Here is a 26,793-nt window from a genome sequence, read left to right as displayed (position 1 = left end):
ACTTCTAAAACTTACACAAATGTTTCAGTGGCGGTCTTTTCTTACGCATAGTATGGGGTCACACTTAGTTGAAGTCTGCAGTGAGTATTTGATTATAAGTTTTGGAAATTTTACCTTAGAACTTTCAACTTCGGTTTCTATTTTATTCTATGATTTGAACACATTACTTTCTCCTCTTAGATTATAAAGACACGCATTGCCCTATAGGGAAAACTATAGAGACGTGCAGTAGTTATATGGATGATAATGGATCCCTTTCTTCAATGATATACTGATACGTATCTGTTTCGTTGAACATACATTACTGTACATACATGTTTCTTATGGTATTTTAGAGTATTATATAGACGATAGTTTTTATCAAAAAAAAAAAAAAAAAAAAAAAAGACTATAGTTTTTATTGTTTAGAAAAGAGAACTTTATACTGTATCTACAAGTTTTCAAATATGTGACATGTTGAAGTTATTAGGGGTATGTGCTGGACAAAAAGTCTACGGACTAGCTAGTAGTATTGGGGGATTGAGGTTTTATAATTAACCAACAAAAAAAAAAAAGTGTAAAAATTAAAGAAATTATGACGCTGTCTTTTTCAGAACTCAGTTACTAAAAATAGGAATTTGCTCTGCTTTTTACGTGTCTACGAAGTCACGAGCTTACACCTGTTTCTGTGTCTTATTATGAGATCAATTTACCATAACAAAAGTTTAATGATACATGGGAATCTTTTCAACTAACCTTCATGTAAAATTAATTTTGAAGTTAATGCAGAAAAATAAAACACTTTGAATCTTGGGAGTTTTACCTTTGGCTGTATTTAGAAATAAAAAGTTTTAAAATAGCTCTATTTTTCTCCCTATTCTTTGCCCAATAACCACAGAGAGAGAAAGAGAAGAAGCGAGTGAGTCAATGTGATATAGAAAAGTTGAAAGAGAAGTAGAGAGTCAGTGAGAGTGAGAGAGATATAGAGAGAAGAGGATTAAGAGTGAGAGAGGTTGATCGAAAGGAGAGAAACCAAAGATGGTGAGAAACAGATTATTTGGTCAGGTCATGGAAGAAGGAGACAACCCTGCATTCTTCAAGATTCTTCGAAGGGAAGACTTGTCTTCAGAAATCATGGTAGGTCTCTTAATTTCTCACACTTCTTCTTCTTATTAGCCTTTTCTTTTTTATGAGACCGACTCTTTTGGTTCTTTAGTTTGTCTCTTGTGCTCTCTCATGGACTTTAGATCTGTCTGTTCTTGGTGATCTTTTTCCGGTTTCTTGTTGGGTTTTGTGTGTGAAAAGATGGGATTAGACAAAATCTTACTAAACAAATGAAAAAAAGGTTGAAACTTTGACTGTGGAACTGAAGAATGTGGCTTCATTTTATCTTTTCTTGATGTTCCTCTTTTGATATTTCTTGATTTTTTTCTTGTCCCTCTGAAGAGAATGATTCCTCATCACTTGATAAGAAGCATCTCCAACAAGTCTTCGTCGTTTAAGATGGTCTTAAAAGTGCCGTGGGGAAGCTCATGGCAAGTCAAAATCTCCAAGAATCCAATTTTTCACTACATGGAAGATCGTGGATGGAACCAGTTTGTGAATGACAACGGTTTGGGTGAAAATGAGTATATTACCTTCACTCATGAGGAAAATATGTGCTTCAATGTAAACATCTACGAGGCAAATGGTAAGGAGATGCTTAGACCAAGACAATCTTCTACCGTTACTTCTAGTTGCGGTAAGTCTTCATCTATGTGATTGCTTTTTGAATGTTTACAGAGAAGAAGAAGACAGTCGTTAATTCATTTTGTCGTTGATTTTGATGAATACAGGTCGGAACAAGAGAGAAGAGAGGAAGAGCATCCACATAGATGTGAAGAAGGAAGTAGAGACAGAGTCTTTTTCTGAATCAAGCTATCATGGTCTCAAAACGGCTGAATCTACAAGAGGGAGATCGAAGCAGAAACAGGAGCTTAACTTGAGAAAAAGGGAAGCCAAGGAAACCACCAAATCCAATAAGAGTAAGAACAGGAAGGTGGATACTGTTTCTAATGATTCTGAAGCCGGCACCTCATCTCTTCTTCCAGAATTCAAGATCACCATCAAGAAATCACACCTCCTGTTCTTGGTAAGATAAGCAAGACAAAACCAGTTACACACTGTCAAAATGGTTGTTTTTATATATGTGAACTATTTTAATACAAATCTGTGATTTAGGGGATCCCGAAGAAGTTTGTGGACATGCATATGCCAAATGAGACAAAGGTGTTCAAAATTCGTCATCCGAGGGGAAAGAAGTCATGGGAGGTTACGTATTTTGTCACTGATGTGCAGTCAAGATTCTCTGCTGGATGGAGTCGTTTCGCCAAAGAATTAGGCTTAGAGGTCGGACATGTTTGCACGTTCAAGCTCATCGAACCAACTGAGATGTGTGTCAAAGTCTCCAAAGCATAGACTCCATGATGATTGATGATGTGTGAGGTGTAGTTGGAGAATGAGTGAAGAACTTGTGTTTGGAGCAACATTATGGTCTGTGGTTCAATGTTAGGACTAATTTTATAATTGTGTTCTATCTACTTACTGCTTAAGTGTGATTTTATATCCATTGATAAATCTGATCTCAGTTTGAGTAAAACTGATTCATTCATTGTACTAAATATTATTGTTGTTATGTTTACATGATGATAACGTATCTATCTCTCTGTGGTCTCTTCTCTTTATTGCTTGACAAAGAAACTAAAATTACAAAAGATTCTAGCGTCTTACTTTGGCACATTGCATTAATTTTCATCTACAATTGCAAGGGTGGTCTGTTGCATACAATATTGAAAAATGAAAACAATGCATAAGCCTCTCTGGTCACTGAGATTTCTGAGCTAAGTTCGAGATGTTTATCCATGAATCAAGCGTCTTGATAGCTTTCCCAGATGATTGTACTTCACGTGCCAAGGTTACTCCTTCAGCTAATGTTTGAACTCGGTTGCTAACCAGAAGAGCTGCAGCTGCGTTTAGGATCTGAAACAAGATTTTGACAAAGATGAACAAATTGCAGAAGTTCAAGAAAAAAGCAGGAAAGTTTTCAGAGAGAAGGAGAATGTTGAATCTGCAAAACAATATATACCAATGCATCGGCAATTGCTCCACGTTCTCCTGAAAGCACACGTCTTAACACATCCGCATTATAGTCTGGACCTCCACCTCGCAAGTCCTCAAGTGTACAACGAGGAATACCAAAGTCCACTGACAAAAGAAGCAAGCTTTAATATAAATAACTCTCCCATTTTTACCAAGTTGCTTCTGCAATCTTCATTTTAGAGAGGGAATAGAAAAGGTAAGCCAGTTGAAAGAGAAATTTTTACATGGATCGAATGAGAACTCTTCGATCTTCTCCGGCGTTACATCATAAACTAACCCTCCTCCTGTTTTTTTTTTTGTTAAGCCATGATTAGTTAGTAATCGTAGGATAATCAAAGTCATCAATTTCGGGAAGGGATAATCTTACCTAACGGACTCATTTCGTCTAGACCATATGAGTGAACCACCAGTGCTCTTTTCATTCCAAAACGTTGCAGCGCCTTTGCCATCTTAACAACCTATGAAACCACACTAGCAACAGTAAATTTAAATGTCTCTTTTGTACTGATGAACTAGCTAATTTCCAACAGTAAGTAAACGTACCAGATTTTTGTGGTATACACCAACGACAGCATAAGAGACTCTAGCAGGGTTAAGCATAGGTCCCAATATGTTAAAAACGGTTTTTGTTTTAAGCTTTTTCCGGACAGGACCAACAATCTTCATAGCTGGATGATACATAGGTGACATCATAAAACCAATCCCGGATTCGTCAACACATCTTTTAATGCCCTCTGGTCCCAAATCCAGCATCACTCCTAGTGCCTCTAGTACATCAGCACTTCCACATGCAGAAGAACTCGAACGGTTTCCTTGCTGCAAAATAAATATCCATAATTACATGACCAAAGAACAGATGAGAGATCATTTGTCGTTGTTAATTCAAATATTCGCATGCTAAAAATCAATCATTTCTGTTTAGGACTTTCTCAATCGTTATACCTTTGCTACTTTTGCACCACAAGCTGCAGCAAGTATTGAAGATCCAGTTGATATATTGACTGTGTTTGCTCCATCACCACCTGTTCCAACTATGTCCACAGCATCAACTAAACCTTCAACTTTCCGGGCATGTTTCATCATTGCCCTAGCCAACCCCACAACCTACCAAACACCGGATAATATAAAAGGTAGATGTTTTACTAAAATGAAGCGCTGTAATATAGGATTACGTCGTTATTATATGCCTTAAGATTGACTTAATTGATACTTACTTCTTCAAATGTCTCTCCTTTAGCTCTCAGCAGAACTAGGAAGGCACTAATCAAGACCTCGTTTGCCTCGCTCAGCAAAAACTCAAGAGATGATTCAGTCTCATCTTCAGAGAGATCCACCCGATCAATCAGAGTTTCAATCAACTGAGTAATAATCATAGAACAGAGCAAAACACATAATGAGAACATAGTAATCGCATCTAAGTCTCTGTTTTCACAAGCAGTTGGAAGCTCAGTAAAACTACAACTCTTTTAAGGACCCTGAATTGAAAAATCACCTGGTTAAAAGATTTGATGGAAGAAGGGGTAGCATTTTCACAAGCAGTTAGCAGAGCTTCAGGTGCAGTAAAGCCACGGAGATTCTGAGAGCAAGCCAAAGAGCTGCTGAAGCAATTCAAGGTAATCAAGAGCACAGCACAATTAGGTTTCTTAGATTCAAATCAAAATAACCACACAAACAATTTCAAAGGACGTGTTTTTAAAACAAATCGAGACTTTTACCTGCGACTAAAGAAAGATTGGGCATGCCCACGAATTGGGGACACAGCTCCGGTCGATGAGAGTCGTCGGCGACTCAATGCCGAGTAAATTCTAACTCCGGTCAGGTTGGTTTTTCCGCAGCTAGTGGACACATCATCTACGGCGTTGAACGAATTAAAGATCACTGAAAGCTTGATGCCGGAAACAATGGAGCTCGTAGCCGCCGCCGCCAAAACCATCTCTCGATTCGATTGCTTAACCAACAAACTCGAGAAATAAAATTGAACGAGGAGGAGATTTCTACAATAGATGATCTTTCCTCATGTCTTATTAGTAGCCCTTTAAACTAAATCTTCTTTTTGACTTTTTTAACTGTTGGATTTAAAAAAAAGGTTGTCGAACTTGACCCAAAATAAAAATAAAAGAGGATTTAGCAGTTATAGTATTTTAATAATTTAATTTCTATCAATTTTTTTTTTCAACATAAAATATTTCAATTGTTTACCCCAAATTGAAAAAAAAACGAGAAGAAATGTGATATTTTTCTCTGCTCGGTAAATTTTTTCTGATTTGATAATTGGTTTATTCAAATATTATTGTTCATAATATGATAAGTAGAATTCTTATAAAATTGATGCTGCTTTTGATTGAGGACTGGGCCCTTTGAAATTTCCAAATACGAGAATAAATCGTGGTTGGTTGGTACTTGACAAAGGTTGAGAAGTGGATAACTTAACTGGCCTTTTTTTTCATACTCACCACCACCAACAACGATTTCCGTACGCACTTACTTTATTTTCGCACATTTACCATTCTGCTCAAAAAAAGTAGGTTCATCCTCTCTTTTTTTTAGTCATTACCAAACGCCTCTTTCTGTACACAATTACACATGGTCAAATAAAGCATCTATTATAGGAAATCATAAAAAATCCCAACTTCGTGGCCCATTTTTAACCCAATAAAGCCCATTCTATGTTTAAACGACCCAAATATATATATACACATCAGCCGCAAACAAAAAAAAAAAACACTTATAAGATCGATCACATGAGCCGATCAGATAACGAAGGTAGTCGCCGGAAGAAGTTTAAAACCGGAGATGGTTTCCGATCACGGAATATAGGATGTCGGAAGTAATAAAACCCTGACGCCATCGCCACCATCTTCGTCGGCACAAGATACAACACCAACGCCACGAATAAACACAGCCCCACGAATATACCCGTCGCTCGTGGGTCACGCCACGTCACCAAAGCTTGCATCTTCTCTCCTTGGGCAGCCACTTCACCAAGAATCGTCTGAACTCTAACTCCCACCCCTCGCAGCTTATCGTACCTCGACCTAACCATCTCCGGCGGACGGTTGCTAGGGACGACGTCGAACTCTTCGTCGAGCTCTTCTCTATCCGCTGCATCAGCCAACGAGAGTCTTGGATCAAAATGCGGTAGACCAGCACGTGACCTGAACCTGTAATTCCACGCGCCGATCACGAACAAGTAAAACGCTAATGTCGGAACGATGAGATCGGGGAACCAAATCAGCATCACGACAAGCGCGTGTACGAGGAGAGTCGATGTCGGATTCTTCCAGTAACGCGTGTCATCAACCCACCGCACCACGTCGACCATTCCGGCAACTACATTCACTATCCGGAGCCAGTTTGCTCGGACTTTACGCATACTGAAAGTATGAGAATCGGCGTCGAGCATGTACCGTACAATCTCTGGCCTCAAAGGCGGCTCAGATCGTGACAAATGTACGGCCAAGATCTTCACGGCAGTGTTCCTCAACATCTCTTCTTGAAACAAACTCAACGGTTTAATGTGGTGCATCAACGGCAGCAAAGGTTGAGTATACACGTGTAAGAAATCCAACGGTGGAGCTGACCTCACGAATCGAACGGCTAACTCTATCTCTCCCAGTTTTTTAACGCCGCCGTTAACTAACATCAGAAGCGGATACGTATTCCTATACGCTTTACCAGTCTCCAAAGTAGATATACGTATACGTACTTTTCCAATCCTTAGATCTTGACGCGTGGCCTCTTTCCCACCGTCGATCTCGAATACTCCCCAACTATCGAAGACTCCAATGGTCAGAACCGTACACGGATCGTATACTTTCCACGTATACTGCTCGTTCCATCTCGGATCTAAAGAATCCGATACGGTTCGGGTACGGACCCATTTAGTACCGTATTTCGCCACCGTGTACGCGTCCGTCGATCCTTTTCCGTTCACCGTCTTCATCGGCAACAGATTCTTGCAACCGATTACACCGAGCTCGACGATTCCCACCGCCGGTTTCCACAACTGCCTCGCCGTAGGTCGGTAATCGCTGCACACGTGCGCAGCCTCGTCCATCACGTGATATCCTCCGTCGAAACAGAGCCTCAGGTGTACTCTAGCTCTGTTTCCTCTCTTCTCTTCGTTTGGATCTTCGAATCCGAACCACCTCGAAGCTACCAAGCGATCGTCGACGCGTCTCTCGATTTCCGTGAGCGGCACGCGAGCCATCCCGACGGTGACTGGTCCTTTCGATGTTCGATACTCCAATGTGAAAACAAGCTGATCGGAGAAAGGCTCGGCGGCTACGAAGAGTAGGTCTTCGTTCCATGACGGAGCTCCGTTTCTAGTAACCGCGGATTTGGTTTTCTGAACTTGGAAACCTAACTGAGCTTTTAACTGAAACGACGCTTCTTTAAACGCCGTTAACTGTGGCGGTAACAAGTCTTGAGCTTCGATCACTGTGGCGCGTAGATACCACAGCTTTGACGACATGTAGACTTTAGCTCGTGCGGTTACGTTTCCAGCTGTATCAGTCTTCCACGCGTCGGGGAATGATTCGTCAGCTTGAGTTCCTGTCCACGTGGCAAGCATTAGATCGCTGTGGTGAGCTCCACCTCCTTCGAGACGGTACCATTGCGGCGCTAACGGACTATCCGGCGGGTCTCGGAGCGGAATCTCCGATACGTCGAAGCATATTCCACCGAGGAATTGGCTAGTTTCGATTCCCGTTGTTGATGAATCATTCCACACGGAGATCTCAAGAATCGGAGAAGAAGATAAATCCGGCGAGTCACGGAGGAAGGCGAAGGTTTGATCCCACTCGAAGCAAGTTGTTTTTCTGGCGGGTTTTGATTGGATCATTGTGCCGGAGAGTGAGATCTTTGTAACTGGACTACCTGAGGTTGGTAAAGACCGAGCTTTTACGACGCGGACGAAGACGTAATGCATTTTCTCAACCAAATCAAACGTGGATCGTTCTATGGTGGAGACGTCGGAGATCTCTGAAGTGTAACTTGCAGTTTCCGATAAGCTTCTACGTAGTGGTTGCGGTCCGGTTTTGTTTTCTGGTATTGAACCGGAGACTGATCTCGATATGGTAACTTCTGGTAACGGTGATCGCGGCGCTGAAGCCCAGCTCATCGAATCTTCTGACTCAAGCATAATATCTTCGCCGTCTGGTTGATTCTTTGGTGGCTCTTCAGCTGGTTTCGCTTCTGGTTCATTCTTATCTGATTCCGGTGGCAGATTTGGTTCCGGCGGAGCTGGATCTTCTCCACCAGCCGTAGCATTTTCCTGTAACGACGGTGAGACCTCCTCGTTTGGCTTAGTACCCTCGGCTGGCGGCGGTTGTGGTGGTTCCTCTGTTTCTTTCACTTCAGCAGGAGTATTGTCATTAGTCTCTGGTTTTGGCTGAGATTCGTCTGGACCTTCCGCCTTCACCTCCTCTGCCTTTTCCTCCACCACAGTCTCAAGAGGAGCTACCGCCGGTTTTAAAGGAGGAGGCTTTTCATCGGCGTAGTAAAGCCTTAGACCAATCTCACCTTGCACAAGATTAAACAAACTCTTCTTCTCCAAAGGATAGTATATCAAAGCCTCCTCTCCTTTCCCAACGAACTGATCGGACCCGAGTCGGATCCTACCGAGAAAGTTGTTCCTTCTTGTGGGTCCGAAGTTCTTGTCATGGTACATGTCAAGCTCAAGAACATCGGTAAAGACTTGATGAGAAGGTCGCTTTGCGAGACTGAACTCGAGCGTCTCGTTCCAAACAGGGTTTAAATCACGGACTATGGTTCGTGTCCTTCGTCTCTGGCCGTAGTAGTCGACGACAACGTAAGGACTTGACGTTCCGTGGCCATCCTTTGGTGTAAGGTCCTTTGCGTCTACTACTTCTACTACCAGTTTTCGATTTGTTGTCATGTTTTTTTGTCTTATTGAAACTGTTGTTTCAACGCATGCATGAGATTGAGATGAATTTGCGTGAAGGTTTAAGCTTTGTGAAAAGAGAGAAAGAGGAGAGAGTAAAAAACAGAAGAGGTTTGATTTGCAGGATTAGTGGCTTATGTTAAGAAAAGAGTGGGAAAGAATCAAAAGCGATGAGTCAAAAGTAGGAGACATTAATTCTTTTAGGTGTATCTGATAGGAATGAGCCTGTGTTTGTGTTTATATATACTTTGTAAATATGAACTGTAGTTTTATAGCGATATTGAAACTGAAGATACTGTAAGAATTAAAGAAAAAATTGACAGATGTCCAAGATGTTGCATGCACATTCAATAAAACTGTACAATCGAATCAGTGTGTAAGGATTTGTGAAATTTTTTGCTTATTTTGAGTTAAGCCATAAAAATTTAAAATTTCCTCTGTTTTTTTTAATACGTGGGATACTTAACTTGATTTAGAAGCAACTCCTGTCAATTCACACTTTGTTTTCTATTTCTTTTGTAGTCTTTTGCTTTCCCTTTTTTCGCTTGTTAATTGGAAATACATTCATATATTTCTCTTTCCGAGTTATAGATTACGTAATTCTTTTACTTCCGGCTTTTGTTTTTCTGAGTTGCTTTTGACTAATTGAAGATTCTCACTTATGGTTCTTTAATAGCTTTAGACTTTAGTGTACACAAGGAGATTGAAGGTGGTGGAAGACACTCAATGCCACCAAGGATATGTCAGATTTTAAGCAAATTGCTTTTGTTCTTTCTTCAAAAAGTGATTGGTCTCTTTGTCTCTCCTTTTTCTCGAATCTCACCGACCTTAAGCTTAAATAGCTCCCTTCAATCAACCTCATCCATATTCCAATGTAAGACAAGATATATTAACTTTGGTTCAATTGTCTGCTTAGAAACTATATATATGCAATATATTAGTATGATCACAGGAAATAAATACCGAAAATTAGGAATTTGTTGAATCTCTTTTTGACTACCCAACATCGAGTTTGGTCATTCCTATTAAGAATATGGTTTTTTGTCTAATGTTGATGAGTTTTTTGACTACCATTAGCATCATTCAAGGTTTTTTTACTTGGATTTTGCCTATGCATATATGGGTATAGGTTTAGAGCATACCTACAAATGGTTAATCTTGTAGCCTGAAAAATCCACTCTTCCTAGGTTTTATAATTATAGAGGTTCTTCTGATACGGTCTAGGAACTTAGATTACCAAATTTATGATGACATCATGTCTCAGTATCAAGCCATAGATCTTGGAAATCTTAATGTTTAGCTTGATTAGGCAAAAATATTTACATCTATCAAGTCAAAAGAAAAGAGAGGATTAAGGAGTCCAAAAAACAGAGTTCATCCATCGCCAAGTGGTTCTTAATTTTTCTCCATGAAAAGATTCAGTTCGACGTCATCATTAGAAGAAGAAAGCCGACTGTATAAATAAAGCGCATCAGTAGACTCGTTCTCCTCATACCTTATGCAGGAGTTCAGCTTAATGTAGAAGTTTTCAGTTAAAAATTGTTTATGAAAATAATTTAAAACTCTCCAATACATATCTATATATAGTTTTAAAGAACAATCAAATACAATATAACACATACCTGCTCTGTTTTTTTCCGCCCTATAATACTCTGTTTTGTGGTCTCGTTGAATGTTTCTTTTCGCTTAAGCAACCTTCTTACATCATCTGAAAAACGGTATGCAAGCAGAATATACAAAGTTAGTAGACTAACAAGCAGTAATATATCTTTTTCTTTCTAAATTGTAAAATCTCCAATACGTTTTGGTAAGATCTCATTCCTCTACTACCTAGAGATCATTCTCAAATTCTATAGTTAATATTAGATCAAGAAGCTGAGATAACTCATGCGAATCGGTCTACAATAATATAAGATTCAGTGCATGACTCTTGACCTAGTCCTGCCTTGAGAGGCTACACAAGAATTTAAAGAAGTAAATTAGCTTGACTCAGTCCCATTGAATTCTTTGCTCTGTTTTGCTCCAAATAAATACTTCTTTAGGTCGCGAGATCCTTGACTTTCTCTTTTCTTGCAAGAGATTCTAACGTTACAATATCATATCTTATTCTATAAAATCAGCTCTAAGTATGAAAGAGTGTAAATAGGTAGAACTTAGAAGATCAACTTATTCTAGTTGTGCTCTTGCATCGGAATTTAAAACCCATTAGCATAGGCAAAGTCTATAAGAGTCATCACATTCAAAGTTCCATAGAAAAAAACATGTCCCTGAAAGGAATTCTCAAGTCGATTTTGGGAAAACCAAGTAAAAAAAGCAATCATCTTCAACCTCCCATAGCATCTTCTTCGTCTTCTTCTACTTCTTCTTCATCATCATCATCGCCACCAACTCGTCAATACAGCTACGATGTCTTCCCAAGCTTCTCCGGTCAAGATGTCCGCAGAACCTTTCTCAGCCACTTTCTTGAAGGGTTGAAAAGCAAGAAAATTAAAACGTTTATAGACAATGGGATCATGAGGAGTGAATCTATCAACTCAGAGCTCATAAGAGCTATTAAGGAATCGAGGATTTCCGTTGTGATCCTATCTAAGAATTACTCCTCTTCAAGCTGGTGTCTAAACGAGCTGGAATTGATCATGGAGTGCAGGGACACTCTTGGGCAGACTGTGATGACAATCTTCTACGATTTGGATCCTTCTGATGTCAGAAAACAAACCGGAGATTTTGGAATGGCCTTTGAAGAAACTTGTCATGGGAAGACAGAAGAACAAAAAGAAAGATGGACAAAAGCTTTGAATCAAGTTGCAGTTATTGCCGGAGAACACTCTGTTTTATGGTACTATCATACTCCCAATTTCAACAAACACAACCATTTTAATCTAGCACTGTCCTTACTTTATCTGTACTGTATTTTCATAGGGCTGGTGAAGCTGAGATGATCTCAAAGATTGTCATGGATGTTTCTAACGAGCTGCCATCAACGGATTTTGATCGGTTAGTTGGAATTGAAGCTCATGTGAAAGAGATGAAATCGATGCTATGCTTGACATCCGATGAGGTTAAGATAGTAGGGATCTGGGGTCCTGCAGGTATTGGCAAAACCACCATAGCTAGAGCTTTGTACGATCAAGTTTCCAGTAACTTCCAGCTCAAGTTTTATATGGAAAATTTTGAAGGGAAGAAAAAAGTGCTTATACATGGCACTATCCGCTTGAAACATTATTTGCAAAAGGAGTTGCTCTCCGGAGTATTAGATTATAGAGACATGAAAATACCTGACTTACAAGAAGCCCAAGTTAGGTTAAACCACCAGAGAGTCCTTCTTGTTCTTGATGATTTGCTTCCTGAGGAGCTGCAAGCTTTGGGAGATATAATTAAGGGTCTTAGATTCGGCAGTAAAGTGATTGTGACCAGTGAAGATATAGACACATTGAGAGAATGCGGGGTCAACGAGATCCAGACCTACAGATTTGCTTTCCCATCAAGCGAAAAGGCTATGCAGATCTTCTCCTACTCTGCGTTTGGACAAAGCTATCCACCAAGAGGTTACTTGGAGCATGCCGTTGAAGTAACGAAGCTTGTTACTTCAATTCCACTTGGTCTCAAAGTATTAGGTTCGTATTTGCGTGGAAAGAGCAAAGATGAGTGGATAGTGACACTATCTACGCTCAGAACCTCTCCTTATGATGACAAGCACATCTGGAGAGTAATTAGATTTGCATATGATCAACTATCCTATAAACATAAATATATACTTTACGAGTTACAAAGTAGAATAGATTTGGATAAGAACGTGAACAACTCCATATTCTTCCTTGCCCAGAGGGATTGGGACGTGGAGAAAGGGATACAAACGCTAGCTGACATGGCGCTCATCTCTAGATTAGAGGATGGAAGAATCATAACGCATTATTTGGTACAGTATTGTGCTAAAAAATTCACGTGGTCCGGTTAGTACTTAGTAGCTTGAAACCATGGAGTACTATGAAATTTTAGTCTTTTAATTTTCCATGTAATTATGCAGCATTAGAGTTAGAGCTCTTATTACATGGTTTATCTTTCTTCTTTTGTGAGTTACACATACAATGATCATCGTAGCATACTAGCATATGCCTTTCTAACACACAGTTTTTCTTATTTTTTATGTTGTATAGTAATTTTAATAAACTTTTAACTCAAACAATCACAAAAGCCATACTTGCATTTGATGGATTAATTTTGTCGAGATTAATGGCTAAAAGAGTTATTATTTCGAAAGGGAATGTGAAGGATGGTCACATAAGATGGAAGAGACTTGAGTATTATGTAAGGGACATGAGCCAATTCATTATTTGTCAATTGGTTTTGAGGTGAAAACCTAGCTATGAAACTAAACATGAAAAGAGAGCCGAATGTACCAAGCTAGAGTAACTTGCAATCAAAATAATTTGGTGGTCAAGATACCTAGACGAACATTATCTCTAGGGATCCCATAACGGAAATATTTTTATAATTGTTTTTGAGTTGTAAACTCATGAAACCAGCACAGATCAGAGAAACGTAGAAGTCAGAATCTTAAGAAGTAACAAAGCTTGACCCAGTCCTTTTTAAATGTTTATTTTTCTCCAAAATAAATTATTTTTTATATTGCTTGCTTGGTGAAAAAGAAAAACCAGAACTTTCTCTTTTAATTCTTGCATGACTTTGAACGAACAATACCATAATTTATTGTGTAACATCAGCTGAAGTATGAAAGCGTGTAAAGAGGTAAGATGAGCCCAATAGTAGGTGTTTCTTTAAAAAAAAAATTTGAACCCATTTTCATAGGCAAAGATCAAGTCTTAAGTCTTCTATAAACCATGTTCTTGAAATGTATATCAAGTCGATCGATTCTGAGAGAATCAAGAAGAAATACCAATTGATCTCTTCATCCTCTCATGGCATCTTCTTCTTCTTTATCAACTCGTCAATACAGCTATGATGTCTTCCCAAGCTTCTCCAGTCAAGATGTTCGGAGAACCTTTCTCAGCCACTTTCTTGAAGGGTTGAAAAGCAAAGGAATTAAAACGTTCACAGAAAATGGGACCATGAGGGGAGACTCTATCAACTCTGAGCTCGAAAAAGCTATTAAAGAATCAAGGATTGCCTTCGTGATCTTCTCTAAGAACTACGTCTCTTCGAGTAAGTGTTTAAACGAGCTGCAACTGATCATGGAGTGCAGAGACACTCTTGGGCAGACTGTGATGACAATCTTCTACGATGTGGATCCCTCTGATGTCAGAAACCAAACCGGAGATTTTGGAAAAGCCTTTGAAGAAACTTGTCATGGGAAGACAGAAGAACAAAAAGAAAGATGGACAAAAGCTTTGAATCAATTTGCAGTTATTGCCGGAGAACACTCTGTTTCATGGTACAATCATACTCCCAATTTCAACAAACACAACCATTCTAATCGTTGCCGGATTTAATTTAGCACTGTCCTTACTTTATCTGTTGTATTTCATAGGACTTTATTCAGGTTGATTTAGTAATTCTACGTTCTAAACTTTATATATATACCATGTCATTTAGGGCCAGTGAAGCTGCAATGATATCAAAAATTGTCATGGATGTTTTAAACGAGTTGCCATCAACGGATTTTGATCAGTTAGTTGGAACTGAAGATCATGTAGCAAAGATTAAATCGATGCTACGCTTGGAATCGGATGAGGTTAAAATAGTGGGGATATGGGGTTCTGCAGGTATTGGCAAAACCACCATAGCTAGAGCTTTGTACAATCAAGTTTCTGTTAAGGATACAGCATCGACTGTCATCAATACCTCAATATATTCTTTCCTTGTATCAGTAGTTTATATACTTACTTAACCTAGAGGCTCTCCCTTGAATTATGTATATATATGATCGTGTAATCACTCTTTGAGATATACAAGAATATACATTCTTTATATGGTATCAGAGCAAATCAATATCCTATTTTTCTCTCTTACAGCCGCCTCCTCCTTCTCTGTTCTTTAATCTCAGACCTCAGATCTTCTCTCATCTTTTTCACCTCCTTCTCTTCTCTCGTCTTTTTCATTTCTCTTTCTCTTCATGGCTGCCATTGCTGAAGTTGTTGATATGACCCAAGGTCTTCTCAACATCAAAATGATGAATATCACCAAGCTCACGTCAACAAACTACATGACTTGGAGCCTTCAGGTTCACTCTCTTTTTGACGGGTATGAACTTGCAGGGTACGTTGATGGCTCCTCTGTCCCACCGGATCAGATGCTAACTACCGATCCGCCAACACCAAATCCAGCGTATGCGAAGTGGAAAAGACAAGACAAGCTCATATATAGCGGTCTCCTTGGCACTCTCTCTCCCTCCTTGCAACCGCTGGTCTCTAAGACCAAATCTGCTGCTAAAATGTGGAAAACAATCTCCACCACCTATGCCAATCCTAGCTGGGGCCACATCCAGCAGATCCGACTGCAACTCAAGCAAGCCGCCAAGGGAGATAAGACTGTTGACGACTATATGCAGTCCCTCACATCTCGCTTTGATCAATTGGCACTTCTCGGCAAGCCGCTTGCTCTTGAAGAACAACTTGAGTTCATCTTCGGAGGTCTTCCTGAAGATTACAAATCTGTCATTGATCAAGTGGAAGGACGTGAGACCCTGCCGTCCATCCTTGAAGTTCATGAAAAGCTTATCAACAAGGAAGCCAAACTCATGGCCATGGCGCTTTCACACACCACCTTTGGTCCCACCTCTGCTCATGTTGCCACTACTCGCCCACATACCTCTGGGAAACCATTCTATTGTCCAAACCAAACCTGGAACAACAACAAACAACAATCACGCAAAGACAACCGCATAACAAGAGGGTACCAAGGCAAGTGTCAACTATGCGGAGTGTTTGGACATAGCGCACAACGCTGTTCACGGCTACAATAATCCAATCAATATGGGTCTCCAAACGGTTTGCTACCATCTCCCTTTCGTCCCTATCAACCACGGGCCAATCTCGCTCTTGGACACCAACAGACAACCACTCCGTGGTTACTGGACAGTGGAGCCACCCACCACATGACTAGCGACCTTGGCAACTTGGCACTTCATCAACCATACAATAGCAACGATTCTGTTCTCATTGGTGATGGTTCAGGTCTTCAAATTACTCACACTGGTTCCCTATCTCTATCCTCTACTTCTAAACCTTTATCCCTAACCAATGTTCTTTGTGTGCCTCACATTCACAAAAACCTTATTTCTGTCTATCGTCTTTGTAACTCTAATCAGGTCTCAGTTGAATTTTTCCCTGCTTACTTTCAGGTGAAGGATCTGATGTCGGGGGTCCCATTACTCCAAGGGAGAACTAAAGGGGAGCTTTACGAGTGGCCGGTTTCTTCTTCCATCATCCAATCCTTCTTTGCCTCACCATCATCATCCAAACCATCCTTAAGAGACTGGCACTCTCGCTTAGGCCACATATCACATTCTATTCTTCAAATAGTTGTTTCCAATTTCTCTCTTCCTTATTTAAAATCAGATTCACAGACTATGTTGTGCACTGATTATGCTATCAATAAAAGCCACAAGCTACCTTTCTCTCAAACCTCTATTGTTTCCACTCATCCACTAAACATTATCTTTTCTGATGTCTGGACCTCCCCAATCATCTCTATAGACAACTTTAAAAACTACCTTGTCCTAGTTGACCACTATACGCGCTACACATGGATCTACCCACTCAAGACAAAGTCTCAGGTTCGTGAAACATTCATCACGTACAAAGCACTTGTTGAAAACCGATTCAACAACCGTATTGGCACTCTATACACTGACAATGGTGGCGAATTCATTGCACTCAAGTCCTTCTTATCCGGTGTCGGCATTACTCATCTCACAACTCCACCTCATACCCCTGAACAAAATGACATCTCTGAAAGGAAACATCGCCACATCATTGAAACTGGTTTGTCTCTTCTCACCCACGCAGGCATGCCAAACACGTACTGGACTTATGCGTTCTCTGCGGCCGTGTATCTCATCAATCGACTTCCTACGCCGGTTATCAACATGGAGGCTACGTTGAAGAAACTATTCGATACAACTCCGAATTACACCAAACTAAGAGTGTTTGGGTGCCTCTGCTTTTCGTGGCTGCGACCCTACACCATACACAAACTTGAGAATTGTTCGACACCTTGCGTATTCTTGGGCTATTCGCTAACCCAAAGTGCATATATATGTCTCCAGCCTACCTCCGGTCGGATATATGTGTCTCGACATGTCCGCTTTGACGAACGGAGCTTCTCGTTTTCAAGTCCGACCCCTCTTCCTCCAACAATACCCACCGTCGAGCCTAACTCCTCACCATTCCCGAATTCTGCTGCCGTGCTTATTCCGTCACCAAACTGTGGGAAATATACTTGAATGATTATTATGTTCAGTGTTTACAACATATATATAGTATACAGGTAAAACCCTAGGATAAATTAATTACAATTAGAACCTCATATTATACTACTCTTACACGCCCCCTCAAGATGGAGGTAGGGGACGAACTCCAATCTTGCTATTCAGAGTTTGAAAACGTGGTCGTGGTAGAGGTTTGGTGAGAGTGTCGGCTAACTGATCCTGGGTGTGAATGTGAGACACACGGAGAGCACCATCTTGGATGTAACCACGAACAAAGTGATAATCAAGGGCAATGTGTTTCATGCGTGAGTGGAAGACGGGGTTAGCACATAAGTACGTAGCGCCCATGTTGTCGCAGTATATGGTTGGCCGTGTTTGCTACTCCTCGGTATTCGGCTTCAGTAGAAGATCGAGCTGTACCTTTTTGCTTCTTGGATGACCATGAGATAGGATTACTACCAAGATAGAGGATGTAGCCATTGGTAGAGAGATAGTCATGGCGATCACCGGCCCAATCTGCATCGGAAAAGGCATGGAGAGTGAGAGGTGTACCAGACCGGAGGAAGATCCCATGTGACGATGTTCCAGCGAGATAACGGAGTATACGCTTCACGGCTTGCCAGTGCAGGTCAGTGGGGTTGTGCATGAATTGTGACAGGCGATTAACCGCATAGGCGATATCAGGACGGGTGAATGACAAGTATTGGAGCATACCAAGAACCTTACGATATTCAGTAGCATTCACCAATGGCGTTCCAGAAGCAAGTGTGAGCTGAGGTGACGGAGCCATTGGTGTGGAAACAGGCTTTGCAGCGAGCATCTTTGTTTTGGTCAGGAGGTCAATGGTGTACTTGCATTGCATTAGGTGTAATCCGGCAGGTGTACGAATGGCCTCAATGCCTAGAAAGTAGCTGAGATTGTCGAGATCTTTGTGAGAGAATCTGGTGGCAAGCAACGTGATGATGTGCGAGACGAGTTCAGGACTACTACCGGTGATGAGGATGTCATCCACATACACAAGCATGTAAGTGATGTGTCGACCCTCCCTATGAATGAAGAGTGATGCGTCCGCAAGTTAGTTCTTGAAGCCAATGGAGAGAAGGTAGTTGCGTAGTTCGTTGTACCAAGCGCGTGGTGCCTGTTTAAGGTCATAGAGAGCTTTTTTGAGGCGACAAACATGGTGTGGTCGATCCGGATCAACGAAGCCGGGGGGTTGAGCAACATAAACTTCATCGTCTAACGTTCCCTGAAGGAAGGCATTGTTGACATCAAGTTGGCGAATTGGCCAGGAATGATGAACCGCAACATCAAGAACCGTACGAATGGTGGTGTACTTGATCACCGGACTGAATGTTTCGTTGTAATCACGGCCTTGCTGTTGCTGAAATCCTTTGGCGACAAAACGTGCTTTATACTTGTCAACTAAGCCATTAGGAAGATATTTCGTTGTAAAGAGCCACTTACAGCCTACGAGGTTTTGTGACGGATGTGGAGGGACCAAGTCCCATGTACGAAGACGTACCAAGGCATCGATATCGGCGCACATGGCTGGGCGAAACCGTGGATCCTGGAGAGCTTGTGTCACAGTCGTAGGTTCCGGCGAGTGCGTGGTAATGGTGGTGTAGGTGAGCTTTTTGGTTGGTTTTCGGATGTTGTTTTTGGCACGTGTTTGCATTGGATGACTATTGACTTGAGGAGGGACTGGGTTTGGTAATGGTAGGGGATTGTTGGGTTGTGGTGGTGGGGGTGGAGTGAGCGGTTCTGGTGGAGGTGTCGGAGTAGTTGGTTCCAGTGGTTGTGGTGTTGGGTTCGGCGGTTGTGGAGATGGGGAGGGAGAGGGAGATGGTGTAGCGGGGAGCGATGGTGTCAATGTGGGTGGAGGATTTGTGTTGGTACGTGAATCATGGGAGCATGTTGGACCTGGTTGGGCTTGTGGTTGTGTAGGTGGGTTTAGGATGGGATTTATTGGGCTTGGAAGTGGGCCTGGTATGTTTTGGGAGCCCGCCAGATTGTCACAAGTTTGAGTTTGAGTTGAAGGACGTACCTGTGAGCGGGGAGACGTGGGTGGCATTGGCCGGCGGTGAAGGTCCAAGCTTGGTGGGACCGGCGACGAGTGTATGAGTGGAGGGCGACCAAGGGGAATGACGGTGGCCGGCGGGTCCAATGACATCAGCGGAGACGAAGTGTGAGAGGCACAAGTTGGTGGTGTAGCAAACGGGAAGCTGTGCTCGTCAAATGTGACATGACGAGAGGTGTAAATGCGACCGGTGCTGGTGTTCAAACAAAGATACGCACTTTTGGTGGGAGGAGTAACCAAGAAAGACGCAACGTTGAGACCGGGCATCAAGTTTGTGATGTGCATATGGGCGCAGCCAAGGGAAGCATGCACACCCGAAGATCCTGAGCTTGTGGTAGTTAGGAGACTTGTCAAAGAGTTTCTGGAATGGTGAGACAGAGTTGAGAACCGGAGTGGGCATGCGATTGATGAGGTACACGGCTGCAGTGAATGCGTATGTCCAATACGACGTAGGCATTGATGCGTGTCCAAGAAGTGTAAGACCGGTCTCCACAATGTGTCGGTTTTTCCTTTCAGAGATGCCGTTGTGTTCAGGAGTGTGTGGTGGAGTGGTAAGATGTGCAATGCCATGAGCGCTTAAGAAGGGACAGAGAGCGATGAATTCCCCGCCATTATCGGAGTATAACGTAACAATCTCGGCGCTGAAGTGATTCTCGACCAGGGCAGTGAACGCAATGAAGGTCTCCTTCACTTGGGACTTCTGTTTCAGTGGATAGAGCCATGTATATCGGGTGTAGTGGTCTACAATCACAAGATAGTATTTAAAATTATCCACCGATGTGATTGGAGATGTCCAAACATCAGAGTAGAGGTATTGGAGAGGTGTGTTGGAGGTGATGGTATTAGAATAAAATGGTTGCTTATGGCTTTTATTAATATGACAGTCAGAACAAGACATGTCTTTTTGTGTAGACGAAGAAAGCGGAAGAGTAAACTCAGAGATAACAGCTTTTAAAACAGGTAGGGAAGGGTGAACCAATCTACAATGCCACAATGAAAGACTCGGCTTGGAGGTTGGTGAAGCAAACATCGAGACCGGCGGATTGTCTGGCCACTCATACAACTCGTTTCTAGTCCTCCCTTGGAGTAACCGGTCCCCCGTGCTGAGATCCTTCACCTGAAAATTTGAGGGAGAAAATTTCACAGATACTTGGTTATTGTTGCACAAGCGATAAACGGAAATTAGGTTTTTGTGAATATTTGGCACAAATAAAACATCTCGTAGGTGTAAAGGACGAGAAGATGTAGACAGAGAGGTGGAACCGGTCTGGGAAATGGGAAGTGTTGACCCATCGGCGATAGTCACGCCATCACCTCCTTGGTACGGTTGGTGTAGTGCCAAGTTGTTAAGGTCCGATGTGAGGTGGTGTGTGGCACCGCTGTCAAGAACCCATGGGGCCGCACCGTACGGAGCCGTAACAAGGTTTGCACAGGGCTGCCACGGAGCATACGAGCCTGGTGATGGCTGAGAGGACTGAGAGGTGAGTTGGAGCTACAGCTGTGAACACTGACGGGCACTATGACCATGAACGCCACAGATTTGACAGCGTCCGTTGTAAGGTCGAGGAGTGCGTTGATCTTGTCGAGGAGTGAACTGCTGGTTCTGTTGCCAGTGTTGGTTGGAGTGGTTGTTGGTGTTGCCTCGATTGTTGGAGTGACCACGGTTGTTGTTGTTGTGCCGGTTGTGTTGTGCAACATTCGCGGTGATGGGAAGAACTGAGGCGGAATTGGTGTTGGCGAGAAGATTTGCTTCAAAGAGGATCAACTTCTCGTGAACTTCAGGGAGAGAGGGAGTGGTGTCACGTCCTTCAATCTGATTGACGACCTGCTGGTAGTCATCAGGGAGACCCTTGAGGAGTTTGGCGAGTTGATCATCATGTTCAACAACTTTGCCAAGAAGCGCTAGCTTGTCGTACAAGGCAACAAGACCTTGAATATAGTCATCAATGGAGCGAGTTCCTTTCGTCCATTGAGTAACTTGGTTTTGCAACTGGAGGATGTGGCCACGACTCGGTTTGGTGTAGGTGGCGGTGAGGGTGGACCAGATCTCGCGTGCAGTTGTGGCACAAGAGACAATGGGTAGAACGGAGGTGGAGATAGCTCCAAGGAGTGCACTGTAGACAAGTTTATCTTGTCGACGCCAGAGGGAGAACGCTGGATTAGTAACGGTGGCATCAGCTTCGGTTATGGTTGGGGTTGGGACCGTCACGGTACCGTCGAGATAAGTGGCAAGGTCATATCCATCGAACAAGGCATGGATCTGACGACTCCACATGAGGAAGTTTGTTGCAGTGAGTTTCATGACATTAGAGGTGTTTACATGAACCAACGAAGTGGTGTTCGTCACAGCAACGGTATCGGCAGTGGAGAGGTTGGATGTGGACATCTCGTGGAAGCGAGGGACGAGGCGGCGAGATCGAAAAAAAAAAATAAGGGTTTTTTTTTTTTTTATTTTTATTTAGGTATCGAAGGCTCTGATACCATGTGGGAAATATACTTGAATGATTATTATGTTCAGTGTTTACAACATATATATAGTATACAGGTAAAACCCTAGGATAACTTAATTACAATTAGAACCTCATATTATACTACTCTTACACAAACATCACCGCTCCCACGCCACCAAATGCCACACCGCCATCACCGCCGCCACTCGTATCGTCACCTCCTCCCGGACCCTCAATATCAGATCTTCGCCCGACGGTACGTATCAAAAATGTTGATTTGGATCATGATAGAGTTTCAATAGATAGACATCCTCAACCAGTCCAAACCCAACAACCGGCCCCTCTCAAGCAATATTCTCGCCGAAATCCACCAACTAAAGCCCAACAACCAAAGCCCACTGCAAATACCCAACCACAAAACCCAAGTCCACAACCTCTCCCTTCAAACACGACTACAATCTCACAAAACCAAGTCAATCCCTCCTCACTTCCAAATCTTCACCCCGACAATCAACATCCGATGAAAACCCGATGGAAAAACAATATCACCAAACCAAAAGCAAAATTGAACCTCTCTGTTGCCTTGTCCAAACACATCCCACCTGAACCTAATACTGTAAACCAGGCACTTAAAGACAAACGATGGAGAGGAGCCATGTCCACCGAGATAGATGCTTTTGCTCAAAATCAAACTCTCAACCTTGTTCCTCGACAGCCTCACTTGAATGTTGTTGGCTATAAATGGCTGTTTAAGAACAAGTTTCTCTCTAATGGCTCTCTTGGCAGGTGCAAGGCAAGGTTGGTAGCCAAGGGCTACTCACAACAACTTGGCCGTGATTATACTGAGACTTTCAGTCATGTGATTAAGTCCACAACCATTCGGCTTGTTCTTGACGTCGCTGTCTCCAAAGGCTGGCCTATAAAACAGCTTGACGTTAACAACGCCTTCCTTCAAGGTACCCTCGATGAAGAAGTTTATATGGAGCAACCTCCTGGCTTCGTCAACTCTGATTTTCCAAACCATGTCTGTCGTCTCCGCAAAGCCATTTATGGGTTAAAACAGGCACCACGGGCCTGGTATACATAGTTAAAGAACTACTTGGTTGGAGTAGGTTTTGTCAACTCCTTGGCAGATACGTCTCTGTTTGTGCTTCAAAATGGCAAAGACTATCTCTATTTGTTTGTCTACGTCGATGATATACTTGTGACAGGAAGCAACAAAGCGGATATCAATCGGATTTTCACCTTGCTGACTGATCTTTTTTCTGTCAAGGACCCTGAAGATCTCAACTACTTTCTTGGCCTTGAAGTACACCGCACATCCAAAGGTCTTCATCTCTCTCAACGGAAATACATTGTTGATCTGCTCCATCAATATAACATGACCGATGCCAATGCAGTATCTACACTGATGGCCTCTTCTCCAACGCTCACTCTTACAACTGGCACCACACTCTCTGATCCGAAGACTTATCGCAAACTGGTTGGGAGTCTGCAATATTTGGCCTTCACACGTCTTGACATTGCCTTCGCCGTCAATCGTCTCTCTCAATTCATGCACAAGCCCACAAATGTTCATTGGCAGGCAGCCAAACGGATTCTTCGCTACCTCGCCGGGACACCAACACACGACATCTTCTTCTCGGCGACGTCCCCACTCTCTTTACATGCATATTCCGACGCTGATTGGGCTGGAGATTCTCACGACTATGTGTCCACCAATGCATATATCGTCTACCTTGGAAGCAACCCCATCTCATGGTCTGCCAAGAAACAAAATGGTGTGGCTAGATCATCGACCGAGGCCGAATACAGGGCAGTGGCGAATACATCATCTGAGTTACGGTGGATATGTAGTCTTCTCACTAAACTTGGAATCACACAAACCGCCCCACCGATCATCTATTGCGACAATGTTGGAGCTACTTTCTATGTGCTAATCTTGTGTTCCACTCAAGGATGAAACCCATTGCAATTGACGATCACTTTGTAAGGGGTCAAGTACAGAATGGACTTCTTCGTGTAGCTCATGTACACACAACCGAACAACTCGCTGATGCTTTAACAAAGCCACTATCTCGCCAACGGTTTCTTCATCTCCGGTCCAAGATAGGAGTGACATCAGCCCCTCCATCTTGAGGGGGGATGTTAAGGATACAACATCCACTGTCATCAATACCTCAATATATTCTTTCCTTGTATCAGTAGTTTCTATATTTACTTAACCTAGAGGCTCTCCCTTGAATTCTGTATATATATGATCTTGTAATCACTCTTTGAGATATACAAGAATATACATTCTTGATAGTTTCCAGCAACTTTGGACTTAAGTTTTACAAAGAGAATCTTGGGGGAATGTTTAGAAGGATTAGTCTTGACCCCATTAGCTTGAAAAATCATTTGGAAAACGAGTTATACTCTGGAATTTTAGATTATAGGGACATGAAGATACCTGACTTGCAGGAGGCGCAATTTAGAATAATGCACCAGAGAGTCCTTCTCATTCTTGATGATGTCTGTTCTGAGGAGATACAAGCTTTGGCAAATCTGATTCAGTGTCTTAAATTTGGAAGTAAGGTTATCATGACGAATGAAAATGTATTCACATTGATGCATAATGGGATCGACCAGATATACAAAGTTGCTTACCCATCGAATGAAGAGGCTTTACAGATCTTCTCATACTCTGCGTTTGGGCAAAGCTTTCCACCAAGAGGTTACATGGAGCAAGCTGTTGAAGTAACTAAGTTTATTGCTCCTTTTCCACTTGGTCTCAAGATCTTAGGCTCGGCTTTACGTGGGAAGAGCAAAGAAGAGTGGACAATGACACCGGCTAAACTCAAAACCTATGTTGACGTCACGGATATTGAGAAAGCTATTAGATTTGCGTACGATGGTTTATCTAAGAATCACAAAACTTTGTTTTTCTCGTTAGGCGATTCTTCTTATTGGAGTAAGAACGGGTTATACTCGCTTTCCGCCGTAAACTATATGTGGAGAGACTGGAACATAGAGAAAGGGGTACAAAGTCTAGCTGATATGGCTCTTATCTCTATATCTAGGGGTGACGGAGATTTAATCATGATGCATTATCTCGTTAAGTTAATGTGTAAAACTTATTTCAATTAAGTTGTGTAAAAGGATTGCATTAATTAATTCATAAACACCTGATTCTTCCATGAAGGCAGGAAACACCTAATGTAGATAGCTTCTTCTATATAAGTCATGTATGGATTTTGTTTCTCACGTTATCTTTTTTCTGTTGTGTTTATTCGTTGGGATAATTTACCTACCAACGTAGCTTTAATGCTTCAGATGAACATAAACACTGACTCATTCAAAAAAGAAGAACATGAACACTGAGAGACGAAGTCCAGTTGAATGCTTTCCTTCTCTCCATACAATAAAGATGCCTCTTTATGTCTGTCGCAAGATCATTGGCGATAAATGAATAAAAGTAAAAAAAAATTTCTCCATTCTTTAAAGATTTTGACGTGCAATTTGTATTGTATGATCAGCCTCTGTTTTAGCTAGAAAACGTATAAACCACGTAAAATATAAAACTAACTTTAAATAAGTAGTTATTTGGATCCCACTTGCATAAAAGTAAAAGAACAAGTCATCGGTCAACAGACTCATCACTGTACGAAAAAAATGTGTTTTTTCATAGGAATGGATTCTTCTTCTTCTTCTTAGACATGAAGCTTCCTTTGAATTTTACCAAAAAAAAAAATGACTCTAAAATATGTTTTTTAAAAAGTCAACGTATAGTTGCTCTGTTTTTTCTTTCTTTTTTCATATAATGCTGATTTCTTGTCCCTGTCAATGTTTCTTTTCACTTAAGCAAACCTTCACGTTCAAGTTTTTACATCACAAAACCTAAAGGAAGACTTTTTCAAGTCTCGCATGGCTGTACGCAAACAGATATACAAAGTATTAGACTATTAGTAAACAAATTTGTTTGGTAATTTCCAAGTTACGTAATTTCTAAAGTAGTTTTGACAGTATTTCACTCATTTAAGTACTACTACTCTGTTTTTTTTTTCTGGCAAGATTTTGAACGTACAATAATATCTTATTCTATATATTCTATACACAATAGCTGAAGTAAGAAAGCGCGTTAATAGGTTGAAGATCGACTAGTGTATAATTTGTATTGGTATTTAAAACCCATTTGCATAGGCAAAGTCTAAAAGTCCAATGATCTTATTTGTCATCACACTCAAATTTACATAGGAAATACATGTCGTTGCAAGGAATTTTCAAGTCGGTTTGGGGGAAATCAAGAAAAGATAGTGATTCTTCTATGTACCCTCAAATGGCTTCTTCTGTTCCTTTTTCTTCGTCGTCTTCTTCTTCTTCATCTTCATCATCTCGTCTATACAAGTACGATGTCTTCCCAAGCTTCTCCGGTCAAGATGTCCGCAAAACTTTTCTCAGCCACTTTCTTGAAGGGTTGAAAAATAAGGAAATTAAAACGTTCGTAGATAATGGGATCATGAGGAGCGAGTCAATCAACTCTGAGCTTGTAAGAGCTATCAGAGAATCAAGGGTCTCTGTCGTGATCCTATCTAAGAACTACGCTTCTTCGAGTTGGTGTCTAAACGAGTTGCAGCTGATCATGGACTGCAGAGCTTCTGTAGGACAACTGTGATAACTATTTTCTACGACATGGAGCAGGGGCGGATCTAGGCAGTTAGCAGGTGGGGCACGTGCCCCATAATACTTTTTAAAAATTAGCTTGTGGTTATGTGTTGTTATGTCCTTTAGCTCATTTGGCAAATAGGCATTCATGAGAATTATGCGGTCGTGAGTTCAAATCCTATTTGTGTCTTTATTCTATTTTATTTTTCTTTTT

At 41.6% G+C, this 26,793-nt stretch overlaps 4 protein-coding genes and 2 pseudogenes across 7 annotated transcripts; 4 read left to right on the top strand and 2 right to left on the bottom strand.

Annotated features, from left to right (window-relative positions):
- The first annotated feature begins 759 nt into the window (after window positions 1-759).
- On the top strand, window positions 760-2,678 carry LOC104706103 (B3 domain-containing protein At5g18000-like). 3 transcript variants are annotated; one of them, XM_087462240.1, is made up of 4 exons: window positions 760-1,116; window positions 1,426-1,720; window positions 1,815-2,110; window positions 2,215-2,678. In XM_087462240.1, exons 1-4 carry the CDS (start codon window positions 1,018-1,020, stop codon window positions 2,434-2,436), a joined length of 912 nt encoding a protein of 303 aa, XP_087318366.1. In that variant the 5' UTR covers window positions 760-1,017; the 3' UTR covers window positions 2,437-2,678. The 3 variants fall into 3 exon arrangements, with proteins under 3 accessions (XP_087318366.1, XP_087318365.1, XP_010420536.2); XM_087462239.1 differs by having other exon boundaries at window positions 2,212-2,678; XM_010422234.3 differs by having other exon boundaries at window positions 2,200-2,678.
- LOC104706102 (anthranilate phosphoribosyltransferase, chloroplastic) lies at window positions 2,607-5,638 on the bottom strand. 2 transcript variants are annotated; one of them, XM_087462238.1, is made up of 9 exons: window positions 4,833-5,638; window positions 4,610-4,712; window positions 4,332-4,475; window positions 4,060-4,221; window positions 3,661-3,933; window positions 3,485-3,575; window positions 3,342-3,401; window positions 3,104-3,222; window positions 2,607-2,997 (listed from the first exon to the last, which is right to left on the bottom strand). In XM_087462238.1, the coding sequence occupies exons 1-9, from the start codon at window positions 5,048-5,050 to the stop codon at window positions 2,842-2,844; spliced, it is 1,326 nt and encodes a 441-aa protein (XP_087318364.1). In that variant the 5' UTR covers window positions 5,051-5,638; the 3' UTR covers window positions 2,607-2,841. The 2 variants fall into 2 exon arrangements, with proteins under 2 accessions (XP_087318364.1, XP_087318363.1); XM_087462237.1 differs by having other exon boundaries at window positions 4,610-4,715; window positions 4,833-5,222.
- Window positions 5,624-9,435, bottom strand: LOC104706100 (multiple C2 domain and transmembrane region protein 16). Its single transcript, XM_010422231.3, has one exon. The coding sequence runs from the start codon at window positions 9,014-9,016 to the stop codon at window positions 5,855-5,857; it is 3,162 nt and encodes a 1,053-aa protein (XP_010420533.1). The 5' UTR covers window positions 9,017-9,435; the 3' UTR covers window positions 5,624-5,854.
- A 1,848-nt stretch (window positions 9,436-11,283) lies between these two features.
- On the top strand, window positions 11,284-13,052 carry LOC104706099 (putative disease resistance protein RPP1 pseudogene; annotated as a pseudogene).
- Window positions 13,053-13,938: 886 nt separating this feature from the next.
- LOC104706098 (disease resistance protein RPS6 pseudogene) lies at window positions 13,939-14,867 on the top strand (annotated as a pseudogene).
- Window positions 14,868-24,377: 9,510 nt separating this feature from the next.
- LOC104709204 (putative disease resistance protein RPP1) lies at window positions 24,378-25,064 on the top strand. Its single transcript, XM_010425855.2, has one exon. The coding sequence runs from the start codon at window positions 24,378-24,380 to the stop codon at window positions 25,062-25,064; it is 687 nt and encodes a 228-aa protein (XP_010424157.2).
- The last annotated feature ends 1,729 nt before the right edge of the window (window positions 25,065-26,793 follow it).

The sequence above is a fragment of the Camelina sativa genome, chromosome 8, assembly GCF_030686135.1.
Source record: "Camelina sativa cultivar CO46 ecotype springtype chromosome 8, ASM3068613v1".
NCBI lineage: Eukaryota > Viridiplantae > Streptophyta > Magnoliopsida > Brassicales > Brassicaceae > Camelina > Camelina sativa.
This window is presented reverse-complemented; position numbering and strand designations above follow the sequence as displayed.